Source organism: Harpegnathos saltator, unplaced genomic scaffold, assembly GCF_003227715.2.
Source record: "Harpegnathos saltator strain DR-91 unplaced genomic scaffold, Hsal_v8.6 scaffold9, whole genome shotgun sequence".
Classification (NCBI taxonomy): domain Eukaryota; kingdom Metazoa; phylum Arthropoda; class Insecta; order Hymenoptera; family Formicidae; genus Harpegnathos; species Harpegnathos saltator.
In genome coordinates this window covers 602788-614421 of record NW_020230717.1, presented here as the reverse complement: position 1 = coordinate 614421, position 11634 = coordinate 602788, and the positions used below count along the sequence as shown (strand labels likewise).

At 53.5% G+C, this 11634-nt stretch overlaps 1 protein-coding gene across 1 annotated transcript; it reads left to right on the top strand.

Annotated features, from left to right (window-relative positions):
* Positions 1–5899: 5899 nt before the first annotated feature.
* LOC105183366 (actin related protein 1) lies at positions 5900–11109 on the top strand. Its single transcript, XM_011141425.3, has 2 exons — positions 5900–6103; positions 8225–11109. Exon 2 carries the CDS (start codon positions 8244–8246, stop codon positions 9372–9374), a length of 1131 nt encoding a protein of 376 aa, XP_011139727.1. The 5' UTR covers positions 5900–6103; positions 8225–8243; the 3' UTR covers positions 9375–11109.
* Positions 11110–11634: the final 525 nt, after the last annotated feature.

Genomic DNA, 11634 nt, shown 5'->3' with positions numbered 1-11634 from the left:
AGAGAGAGAGAGAGAGAGAAAGAGAGAGAGAGAGAGAGCGGTCATTGTTACATATCGAACTTATCGAATGAGCGGATGAGCCGTGAGACGCGTTGGCGTTGGCCGAGCGGTGATTTAGCGGCGCGCTGCGACGATCAGCCGCGAACGAACACTGGCAGCCGGGCGAGAGGCGACTTGAGCGCGATAACTTCCACCTACGAGCTCGAAGGATATTTCGTAGTTTCGACACGACGCGCCGATGGATCCATTTTCCTCGTTTCCGAGGCTTGCGCGCCGGTTATCCGCTTCGAACTCGCTCGCTGTCAAAAGTGCAACGCACTCGGGGAGTCGCACGTGGCCCACGCGAGTACGAAGCAAGTCTGGGTTGCACTCGCTCTATCGACAGTCTTCACAGCTGCAAAACAGATTTTAATAGTAGGCTATTCATCGACGGGAACGCCACCGAAGAGAAATTGCCTGAATCGACGTAACGGTTCGGACATTTTGGTCGAGGCAAACCGACGATTTCTGCCTCTTAGGGCCGATTGTTCTTGATAAATTAACTGATAATTAAATCGTATGTTCAATCTGTGTTTTTCCTCCAATCTGAACGAAGACGGACATATAATTGAACCATCAGTTCGCTTACCAGCGGAGTTAAAACAACCTGGAAATTCCACCTCCGTCGGCCGAAATGCACAGGTGGCTCGCTCATTGTCGCATCAGTTCAATCAATCTTCCCTCAACCGAGAAAAATTCCTGAAAAGTAGCTAGACATTGGACGCACCGAGAGACAACAATTTAGCGAAAGTCATCGAGAAGCCATCGGAGAGAGAGACGATCTCACGTTACGCGCTCGTCCCCTTTTCGCTCGTCTTCCTTTTTTTCCCGTCTCGTCCCGGCCGTCGCCGACGCGCGTCGGCGACGAGTCGAGACGAACTTCTTTCCACGGCAGCGTGCACGCGGAAACCGTACACTCGCGCGCCGTGTGTCCCAGCCATTCACTCGGCAGCAGCGGCAGGCCCTGCTTCCAGTTCCATTCAGCGGCGTATTGTCTCGTTCGGTAACAGCGATCCGTTGAGTGGAATCGGGAACTAATTATTTATCGCATTACCCCCGTCGCCGTACGCTCGGCGATTCCGCACTCTTCTCTCGGCGGCCGTGCAAAACGTCCGAGAGCTTTCTCGCGCATTTCGTGCCGCTTTCGATCGCTCGCTCCCGACGACTCGGCTGATGACTCACTCATTTTCGCGGACTCCACAAAAAGCGCGCCCCGAGCCCGAACGTTTCGTGCAAATATATGAAGGACGGAGTGCGCCCATTGTCTCCCCCTTCCCGAGTTTCCTTCCTCAGCGCTCCCTGAAATAAACAAAGCTGCATTAACATCGACGTTGGAAGGACCAAGGGCCTGTTTCCTTAGGTACACCGGTGCTCCCACCAAGATGGCGCTCTTCCTTCCTCCGGGCAGCGCAAACTTCCGAGAGATGTGTGTCTTCAAGACGTTTTATTCCTTTCAGACACTCCTCAGACGTCCTTTGCAAGTTTGCTCTGCCTGGTCTTTTTTTTTTCTTCAATACCCGATCATCTCATTCCGCTCTAAATATTCAAAGTCAGATCCTACATTCAAGATTGCCTCGAGACTCAGACCTTCAGACTCTCCATGGCCGAATCAGCGATTCATGCGGTGTCTGAAGATGAACTCACACACACGCAAGACGACCTTAAATGTCAGAAATGCCGATCATGAATACCGCTCCTATCGATAACGATTGCGACTCGTCGAGACGAGTCGAGAAGCCGCGACTAAAAGTTGCATCTCGGGCAACGCGCGAGAAGAGGACCATCCGCCTTTCTATGCACCGTCGAGTCGACTCCTACGAGTCGACACCTGTTCCACTTTATCGCCGTATGTATCGAGGACACCGTATTTGGCTTAATCCTCGTGATGAACGCAAACTCGCGCATAATAGCGCGCGATAAATAGACCCCGTCGCGCGTATTTGCGCGGCGCTTATCGCTCCTTATCCGCTCGCATTGATGAAGAGTCGCGACTCGCCTCGATGTAGCGGAGTAACATTCGCCAGTGCCTCGCGTGAGCGTGATTGGCATCGCCGGAGAAATTTACATAGAGGGAAAGAACGCGCTCTTTCTCGGCTACACACAGTCCGTATACATGGATCTTGGCGACGACGACGACGACGACAGCGGGTTTCGAGCCGTGACCGCGTTTCGAATCCTTGACTCTTTCGCGCGAGAGCCCGTTGATCGCGGCCTCTGGAAAGAGAGTCAAGAACGCGCGAATGGCCGCGCCGGCCGCACGTAAGCGTGTACGAGTGCATTCGTTTCGCCGGTTGTCTACCTGCTCTGATGGCCTGTGGCGTGGAGTAGAGGCAAGGTCGCGTGTCTCGGGAAGCCAATGCCGTCCGAAATCTCCTCCGAGCGGATCGCGCGCCGACCACGACGGAAAGTCTCTGCGCGTTCGACATGGCGACTATTGTTCGCTGAAGTTTGCGGGGAGAAATACAAATTCACGACCAAAGCTTGTAAAGCATAAATATCAAGAGAAATTTTTAATTTCGACAGTTTAGGCCGGAGTGCATCTAACATGTACCGTCTTCATCCGCGATCCCCGGCACGGCTCGTTGAGCTCGTTCGGAGAAAACGTTAGTGAACGGGCCGGTTCTTGGACATTATCGACATTAGCGTCGCGCGTTTTACGACGAGCACGGATTCTTGAGACGACAGAGAGAGAGAGAGAGAGAGAGAGCTGGCTTAGCGTAACGTTCCATTCGCATGACGCGACGCGACGCGTTGCTTGGGGTTGACAATGAGTAATCCGCGCGAATGTGTCATGTTCTCCGCAGGCGGAGGGATATCGCCGATCGATCGATCGTGCGCGCCCGATTCTTTTCCCCGCGAGGCGTACACGCGCCGCCGTTCATTAACCGGCTTCGGCATTCGCCCGGCCAGCCGCTCGCTCATCCGAATAATCTTCCGCGACGGCGAAACGAAAATATTTGTTCAGACGAGAATTATTTGGCAGACACTCGACGCGGTGATCGCGCGATACGATCGGAATGCGGCGCGATTTGGTCGCCGAGACGCGTATAATCGACCTGTCGATTTTACGGCGAGGCAAGTCAGCACTAAATATAGCGATCGGCGGCTCTGTTACCGCGATATCGCATGAAATCGCGTTAACGGTCGAGTCGCGTCGCCACGCTATTCGCTTCTGCATTCGCCTGCTTTCGCGATGCTCGCATTCGCAAGCCGGACGTGCGATAAGCGAGCAATAAAGCCGTCCCCGTGCTCGTTCCGTGCGCGCATGGTCCTTCCATCCTTTCCGTCGTGGGAGCTCCTTTCGAAAACGACGTATCTAGGCGGAGGGAGGGATACGTTGAACCTAGGTTGTTGTACGTTTCATATCGATTTCAGCGGCACTGCCAGACGGCGGAACCAGACGTGCGGCCACGTAGGCCACGTGCATGCCGTGGTACCGGTACGCACGGTGCTGCGTACGACACACGCCCACCTCTTCTCGACGACGAGTCGCTCACTGCAGCTGACCGGCCGGCCGACCGGCCCCGTCCTCGTCGACGTCGTTCCCGCGACGTGGATGCAAATCCGGAATGCGTCAAAGTCTGAAACATCCGAAACGTTCACAAGCCAATCTTTTCCGAAACGGCTCGATTCACGTACTCTCGCGCGCTCATTGAAGAATGACGTGTCCCACCTCGAGAGCCGCGCTATGCGATCACCATGAGAACTCACGGCGAAGAGCTCACGCGCGTCGTGCTCGCCCGGTGAGGTGGGCGCCGATGACTCGATGTAACCGGCGCGCGCGAGCGGCTTCTCTCTCTCTCTCTCTCTCTCTCTCTCTCTCTCTCTCTCTCTCTCACTCACTCTTTCTCTCAGAGGCCTTACGCGAGTCTTCCGAGGCCTTGGCGCAGGACCTTATTTGGTGGACAAGGTCGGAGCATCTCAGGTCATTGGGTCTGCGGGACACGAACGGTAAGAGCGTTAATTATTTCGTCCGGAGGCGCGGCGAGCCGATCGCGTCGCGCGACGAACAGTCATCGACTCAGTCATCGACGAGCGTCGAATTCGCCGGAATGGACGAGACGTAACGATTACGCGCGAATCGTGCAACGCGAGACCGCGAGGCATTCATTATAAATCACATGAAATCGCGTACACGATCGAGCGAGCTCTCTCGTCGTGACGATCGGGACACGTACTCGCTGCGGATGAATCATCGAATAGGCGCGCACGTGTCGGAAAATCATGCTTAATCTAATCTAACCTAACCTAACCTAACCTAACCTAACCTAAGGACCCGTCAGGGCGCATCATCATCGGCGCGGTTATCAGCGCCCGCGAGACGAGACGAGCGCTTCGCACTCGAGCGGCGATTTCTTCCGAATACGGAAGAATGCAGCAACGGCCCGTCCTTTCATGTCTTCGTCCGCCGGTCACGTGCTCTCGGCTACACGAAGACGGCTTCGAGAAGAAGCGTATCGATTTTGAAGCAGGCCTCTCTCTCTCCCACGTAGCAGCCGGCGTTCACAGCCTCCGGCTGATATATCTGTATAGCCGCGTGTTGTCCGGTATTACCGGCGCTCTCTTTCCTTTCTCTCTCTCTCTCTCTCTCTCTCACTCTCTCTCTCTCTCTCTCTCTCTCGCAACGTCGTGAACGTCGGCCACGCAGTGTGACGTGGCAAAAGTGCAACGCACCCTTGTATATTCTGCCCTTGAATCTATTTCTGAGATGTCGCACTTATGAGACGTCTCGAGAGAGAGCCTCCTGCGGTTTCGCGCGCGCGCGCCTCTCCTCTCGTCTCTCGTTCGATCGTCTCGCCGGAAACGTGATTATCGAACACAAAGTGCGCTCCGATAATCGTCTGCGGACGCGCCCATCGTTACGAGAGCGAGACAGAGAAAGAAAGAGAGAGAGAGAGAGAGAGAGAGAGAGAGAGAGAGAGATATGAGAATTAAAGTTTCATAACTCTCAATGTTTCAATACTCGCATGTACGTAAAGAAATCAAGGTACCAAGAGGGAAGAAAGAGACATGATGCGATACCTCGTCTCACGATAGCGCGAGGTTGTTTCGCCAGGACGAGGAGCAGCCGCGCCGAACGGAATCCTGAAATCCCGTCGCGAGTGCATAGATCGCTCGGGCAATAGGCGTCGCATGTAGCCGCGAGCCAGGTAGGTAGCAAGCCGCGACGACGGTTAGTCGAGCGAGCCCTCGCGCCCCGGTGTATCCTTCCAAGAGGAGACATTACGCTCTCTCTCTCTCTCTCTCTTTCTCTCTCTCTCTCTCTCTCTGTATCGTACGATTTGAAGCGGCATTTGGAGAATCTAGCCGCCAGCCGGCCGGCGGACCAATCGCCGCGTCGCTTTCGTTTTATGCCCATATATGGCAAGAGCTGTGAATCCGCGCGGTGGGAGAAGCCGGGTGGACGAGTCTATTGCACGGCTAGGGGGTGCCACGCAGACCGGTACGCGCGCGCGGTTATCCCCCCTCCCCCCGCCGCCGCGCGGCTACCGCGCCAGACCTGCCAACAATACACGTAGGAAATGATAAGCAATAAAATGGCATGCGACTTCTCTCTCTCTCGCACGCGCGCTCTTTGTCTCGTCCGTCTCTCCCTGTTTGTCTCTCTTTCTCTCTGTCTCTTTCCGCGCAGGAAACGCGGCGGGAAAAATCCCGCCGGGCTTTCTGCTGAAAGGCACGATGCTTGGTCGGTCGGTCGGTCGGCTTGGAAAAGCGAGAGGGTCGAACGAAATGCTGAAAGGAAAAGAACAAGGGGGCCCTATGCCGCCGCGGCGGCGGCGGCGGCGGCGGTGGCGGCCGGAACGTGATCTCCCGGCCGTCGGCGTATGCCGGCCACACCTCCGTGGACGAGTCCATGTTCCGTGACGTGACGCGAGGCGGCGCGATACCGGCTCCACGGTTGTCCAGCCGCGCACGATCTCGCTCACAACGTTCGCGGTGCTACACAGTGCTCGTTTCATTGCCGCTGGTGGTTGACGCCGAGGCCGATTGCCGCTCCCCGGTACTCATCGTCAGTTTCACTGTGCTCGATCGTGAGCGACGTTCGTTCCAAGAGAGCCAGCAGGTAAGGGCGACCGACCGGCGTGGCATGGCGTGGCGTGGCGCGGTGCGGCGCGGCGCGGCGCGTCTTGGCCGTCACCGCTCACGCGTCGCTTACGTTTCGCGTTCGTCCGGACGACGATGTCGCGTTTTTGCATTTTTCGCTGACCGGCGCCGCGGCCGCCATAGCAGCCAGGGCGTTGCTCGAAGTGTGACGGACGCGCGTCGCCGTTCGCTACTATTCTCGTGCTCCAATCGGACAAAGCATTCTTTACGCTCGTGGCAGCGACGTCAGGGCGGTCGACAGGTTGCCGTCGTCAAGTGGTTGCCGCACTCGTCGGCTGGTAACTCGGGACAGGTGGTCGCGATTATTAATAGCGCGATGTGTGAGAGCCCTCCTCGCTAACCCGCAGCCCACGTCTTTGCTTGTTTTTCACCACTTGAGTTTACGGCTCTTTGTCTCTCGGTTCTCCTCGTGATCTTTTCTTTTTTTTTCAACCGTGCGATCGACCGAGCTTCCTTCCGGCCGGTCGCGAGAGGTCGAGGACGCCCGGAGGAAGTTACATGGAATCGCTGAGAATTCCAACCGGGCAGGCGCATCTCTCTCTCTCTCTTCCTCCCTCCCTCTCTTCCTATTCCTCGCTCGTTCGCTTTCCGCGGCTATCGCGCGAATCCGCGAGAGAAAGAGACCCTGTCGACATTTATCCGCAGCATTCGAGCGAATGAACTCTCGACGACGAAGAAGGAGCAATCTCGTCGATTCGATCGTAAGACCTGCACGCGAAGTTCGACGGTCAATTTAGCGGATGCATTCACACCGGGTATCGTGGGACCGACCGGCTCGCCGTCGTCATGCTGCGTCGGGCGGGCGGGGAGGTGGGGTCGCCACTGGCGAAGGGTGAAGGGGGGAGCGGGAAGCCCCTCCGTGTCAGAGTACTTCCATATATGGTAAAGAAAGCCGGGATTGGTCGAGGGTGTCCCACCCTTATTGGCCGAGTGTCGAGTGGTGGGGTCGAGGTTCACAACGAATCTGTTCATATAATACACCGCGAGCCGATTGTCGACTACACTCTGTGTTCGGTGCTAGATCGGTCGACAGTGCGGCAGTGTCGCTGCGTACTTGTATATAACTTCCTTTTTTACTCGGAAAAAAGACGTAAGTTCGCCAAAGTGTCATCACCGCGAGAGAGAGAGAGAGAGAGAGCGTATTATCTCTCAACTTTTAGCGTATTTGTCTCGTCCAGTGGGGAGGAAAAAAAATAGCGAAGGGGAAATAGTGCGTTAGCGAGAGCGAACTTGTAACCGGTCTCAGCAGTGCGTACCATCGAGTGACGGTTGTGTGGCTGTCGTCGGGGACGTAGGCCGTCGCATTTTCCGAGTGCTCCGAGTGCGTTCGCCGATCGAGCGATCGGGGGATCCCGTCGGGGAAGAGCAACACCGGGTGGCGGCGGCGGTCGCCGCGTCGCGTGCGAAATCGCGCGAGGAACCGTGAAATTCTAGCCGAAATGTCTCGAAGACGTCGCGCTCCAGCGAGACGACATGTTCGCTCTCCTGCAGCAGCCGCGGTAGGGCGGGGCGGGGCGAGACGGGACAGGGTGCGGTTCCCGATAATTAACGATAACGTTGCTCTCGCATATCCGCCCGAAGGGGGGATGACTCGGTGGTCATCGTCGTTCCTCGATCGGCCTCGATTACTGCCTCCGACATATCTTCCGAACGAATACGTGGGCCACTTTTCGTCATCTAGCTCGCCACTCACTCGGAGCGAGTGATTCAGCCGATCGGTGAATACGCGACGACGTGTGCCTGTACGTTACGTGTCTCGTCCGTCGCCATCTTGAATCGTGTCTCGAAAGAGCGAGCACCGGTTCACCGGCTAATGGGGTATTTATTAACACGCCTGTTCATCTCTCGGCCGACGGGTTTCCGCTGCTCTTCCTGCCGAGCGCTACCGCCGCGAGTCGAGATTTTTTTTTTTGTAATTGTTTACTGGTGAAAAGACACGGGACGGAAATAGACGCGTGTAAAGGGTCACACTCGTATGATGTATATCCCGCGTCTGACACGCTGATATATGATGTATACATGTGTATATATATATATATGTTGTATATGCCCGATACTAATAAGAGTCTTGTTTTTGCAGATAAACGAAGAAAGCAAACATGTGTGACGAGGAAGTTGCCGCGCTCGTAGTCGACAATGGATCCGGTATGTGTAAGGCCGGTTTCGCCGGAGACGATGCTCCTCGCGCCGTCTTCCCGTCGATTGTCGGTAGGCCGCGCCACCAGGGTGTCATGGTCGGTATGGGCCAAAAAGATTCTTACGTCGGTGACGAGGCCCAGTCGAAGAGGGGTATCTTGACGCTCAAGTACCCGATCGAACATGGTATCGTTACCAACTGGGACGATATGGAGAAGATCTGGCATCACACGTTTTACAATGAACTGCGAGTGGCTCCCGAAGAACATCCGGTTCTCCTCACCGAGGCCCCTCTAAATCCCAAGGCTAACCGCGAGAAGATGACGCAGATTATGTTCGAGACGTTCAACACCCCGGCCATGTATGTGGCGATCCAAGCTGTGCTGTCGCTGTACGCCTCCGGACGTACCACTGGTATCGTGCTCGATTCCGGCGATGGTGTCTCGCACACTGTGCCGATCTACGAAGGATACGCCCTGCCGCATGCGATTCTCCGTCTGGACTTAGCCGGTCGCGATCTGACCGACTATCTCATGAAGATCCTCACCGAGAGAGGATACTCTTTCACGACCACGGCCGAACGTGAGATTGTCCGTGACATCAAGGAGAAGCTCTGCTACGTCGCGTTAGACTTTGAGCAGGAGATGGCTACAGCGGCTTCGTCGTCCAGCTTGGAGAAGAGCTACGAACTTCCTGACGGTCAGGTCATCACCATCGGCAATGAGCGATTCCGTTGCCCGGAGGCTCTATTCCAGCCGTCGTTCTTGGGTATGGAAGCTTGCGGCATCCACGAGACCACGTACAACTCGATCATGAAGTGCGACGTCGACATCCGTAAGGACCTCTACGCCAACACCGTGTTGTCCGGCGGTACTACCATGTACCCGGGTATCGCCGACAGAATGCAGAAGGAGATCACTGCCTTAGCGCCGTCTACCATGAAGATCAAGATCATTGCGCCGCCCGAGAGGAAGTACTCCGTATGGATCGGCGGCTCGATCCTCGCCTCACTCTCCACGTTCCAACAGATGTGGATCTCCAAGCAGGAGTACGACGAGTCCGGACCCTCCATCGTCCACAGGAAGTGCTTCTAAGCGCTTAGTCTCCGACTACATTCTGCTATCATTCCCCAATCCCTGAGATTTGGAGAAAGAGAGAGAGAGAGAGAGAGAATGAGAGAGAGAGAGAGAGAGGAGAGCGGCTTCTGTCTCGTTTCGCAGGCGGACGTAACATCAACTTCCGCGACGATTGGTCCGCCCTCTGGTTCCTCCGGGGTGCAGGTAGCTTCTTTCGATTCAAATGTACGTGTTTAAGGTACGCGAGGCTCTGGCGTGTCCGATTAAGCGCGGAGAGAGAGGAGCTTACGGTATATCGCCCTCCTCCCGCGATTGTTCCTCGGTCTCGGCGGCAACCCAATATAAACCGGCGGTTCATTCTTGCTCGTTTAAGCGCGATCATTTCTCTGTAACTTTTGTCACATCCTTTCTATTCGATTCTGACGATATTTTTATTATTGTGTGATTATATACATGTGGCCCTCCTACCACACACATACACACGTACACACACATACACGCGCGCATACACTCACACGTGCGATTACTCTAAGTGACTTTTCTACCCATGATCCTGTAACGCGTGCCCGCGCGGGCCCGTTCCAAGTATTATATATAACTATATATAAATATATATATATATATATATATTCGCGTAAAAACTTGTCTACGAGATTTAGCGCTTAGCGAAGATATTTCTCGCGAAAAATATTCATTCTCTCAACGCGAGCATTTTAATACACACTGTCCGTGTATGCACACGCGCTCCGATCGTCGTTATTCTACTTCGGAGAGATAGAGAGAGAGAGAGAGAGAGAGAGTATCCGAGCAAGAAACATTCGCGGGCAAGATCGTCGTATAGCTTCTTGCCGCGGAAAAAGAGACGGTGGAGTCCCCCCACATGGCAATCCAACGTTTATGCCGTTCAATGCATTCCGATTGATGTGTGCGGTATTCTTAATAAGAGGACGCTCTCGCGCGTCAAAGCTGTCTTTCGAACTTTACACGTCACACACACACACATACACACGCGTCATTCCGCGCAGAAAGAGGTAGGCCTCTAGACCTTGTTTTACTTTGATTCTCGTTATCGCCCAATTTCGTATCTCGCCTATCGCCCGTAGGAAAAGGTGGCCTTTGCGTCTTCTTTCTTTCTTTCTTTTTGCGTGTTTCCTTTTTAATTCTTTTTCTTGTTTTCTTTTTTTTACACGATGGGGTAAACCGCTGATCCGGAAAAAGGTCCTACGAACGCTCGCTCAAACAAAAAAAGAAGCAAAAAGAAAGACACCACCACGGTTCCGACCCCGCAAGCGTAGCCAAAGTATTATAATTTATTCCCATTGTATTGCGCAAGACCATTCACGTACACATCTTAAAGACTACTTTAGACTTATGGGATTATAAAATAAAAGTCTGAAAAAAAATATCACGATCGTCTCGTGTCAGTGTGTTGTGTCTTTTTGAAGTGAAACAAGAAAAAAAGAAAAAGCAATCATCCGCATCCTCTCATCGCTCTCCGTGACATTCCAGCATCACGCATATTTCCACGTACTCTTGTCCTTTCACGAGCCCAGACACGCGGCTGGATTTGTATAACCGTTCTCCTCGCGTTCTCCTTTAGTGTGTGTCAGTTTACGAACTCCCTTTTTATACGTAAATGTAGCTCCTATAACGTTCGACGGCATTGATTACCGATAACGTGATTAACGAACGATCATTACTCTAAGATTTAGGTTTATATATCTTGAGTCAAATAAAAGTTATTTTCAATCAAGCGCATGCTTCTTCATACCCGCAACGTCACGTTCGTTTGTAACGTCGATCTCTGCATTTTTGCATTTCTCGACGGAAAAAGTCAAGGACGCGCGCGCGGTCGCGAGGATGAAGCTGCGTCTCTTTTGCGTCGACGTAGATAATAGATTCTTATCGATCTGAGCCACGCGTGTGTGTAATTTCACATTTCACATTCGTAATTTCGAGTTCCCGGTATCAGCTTTAGCAGTCGTCTCGATGACGTCCGTAATATCAGCGATGATTACGGATTATTTCTTCTTAGCTGTATTTTTCAATAGTTCCGTGAAACGGATAAATACGCTATGACGTGTGTAAAAAGTTGAGAGATTGAAGTCAGAAAATGCTTAGAATTGTACGAGTGACAAGCATATAATGATTGATAAGATATGTAGATTCACTCCGCATTCGAGTGATAAAGCACAGATTATCGCGTTTTCAGGAAAGTTGAAGCAATAAATATGTTTTTTTAACTATATGAAGATTGTACAAGCTTCATATAATTCTT

What these genes read in the sequence shown, in the direction of transcription:
- LOC105183366 (XM_011141425.3), top strand. Translation starts at nt 8,244, where the DNA reads ATGTGTGACGAGGAAGTTGCCGCGCTCGTAGTCGACAATGGATCCGGT.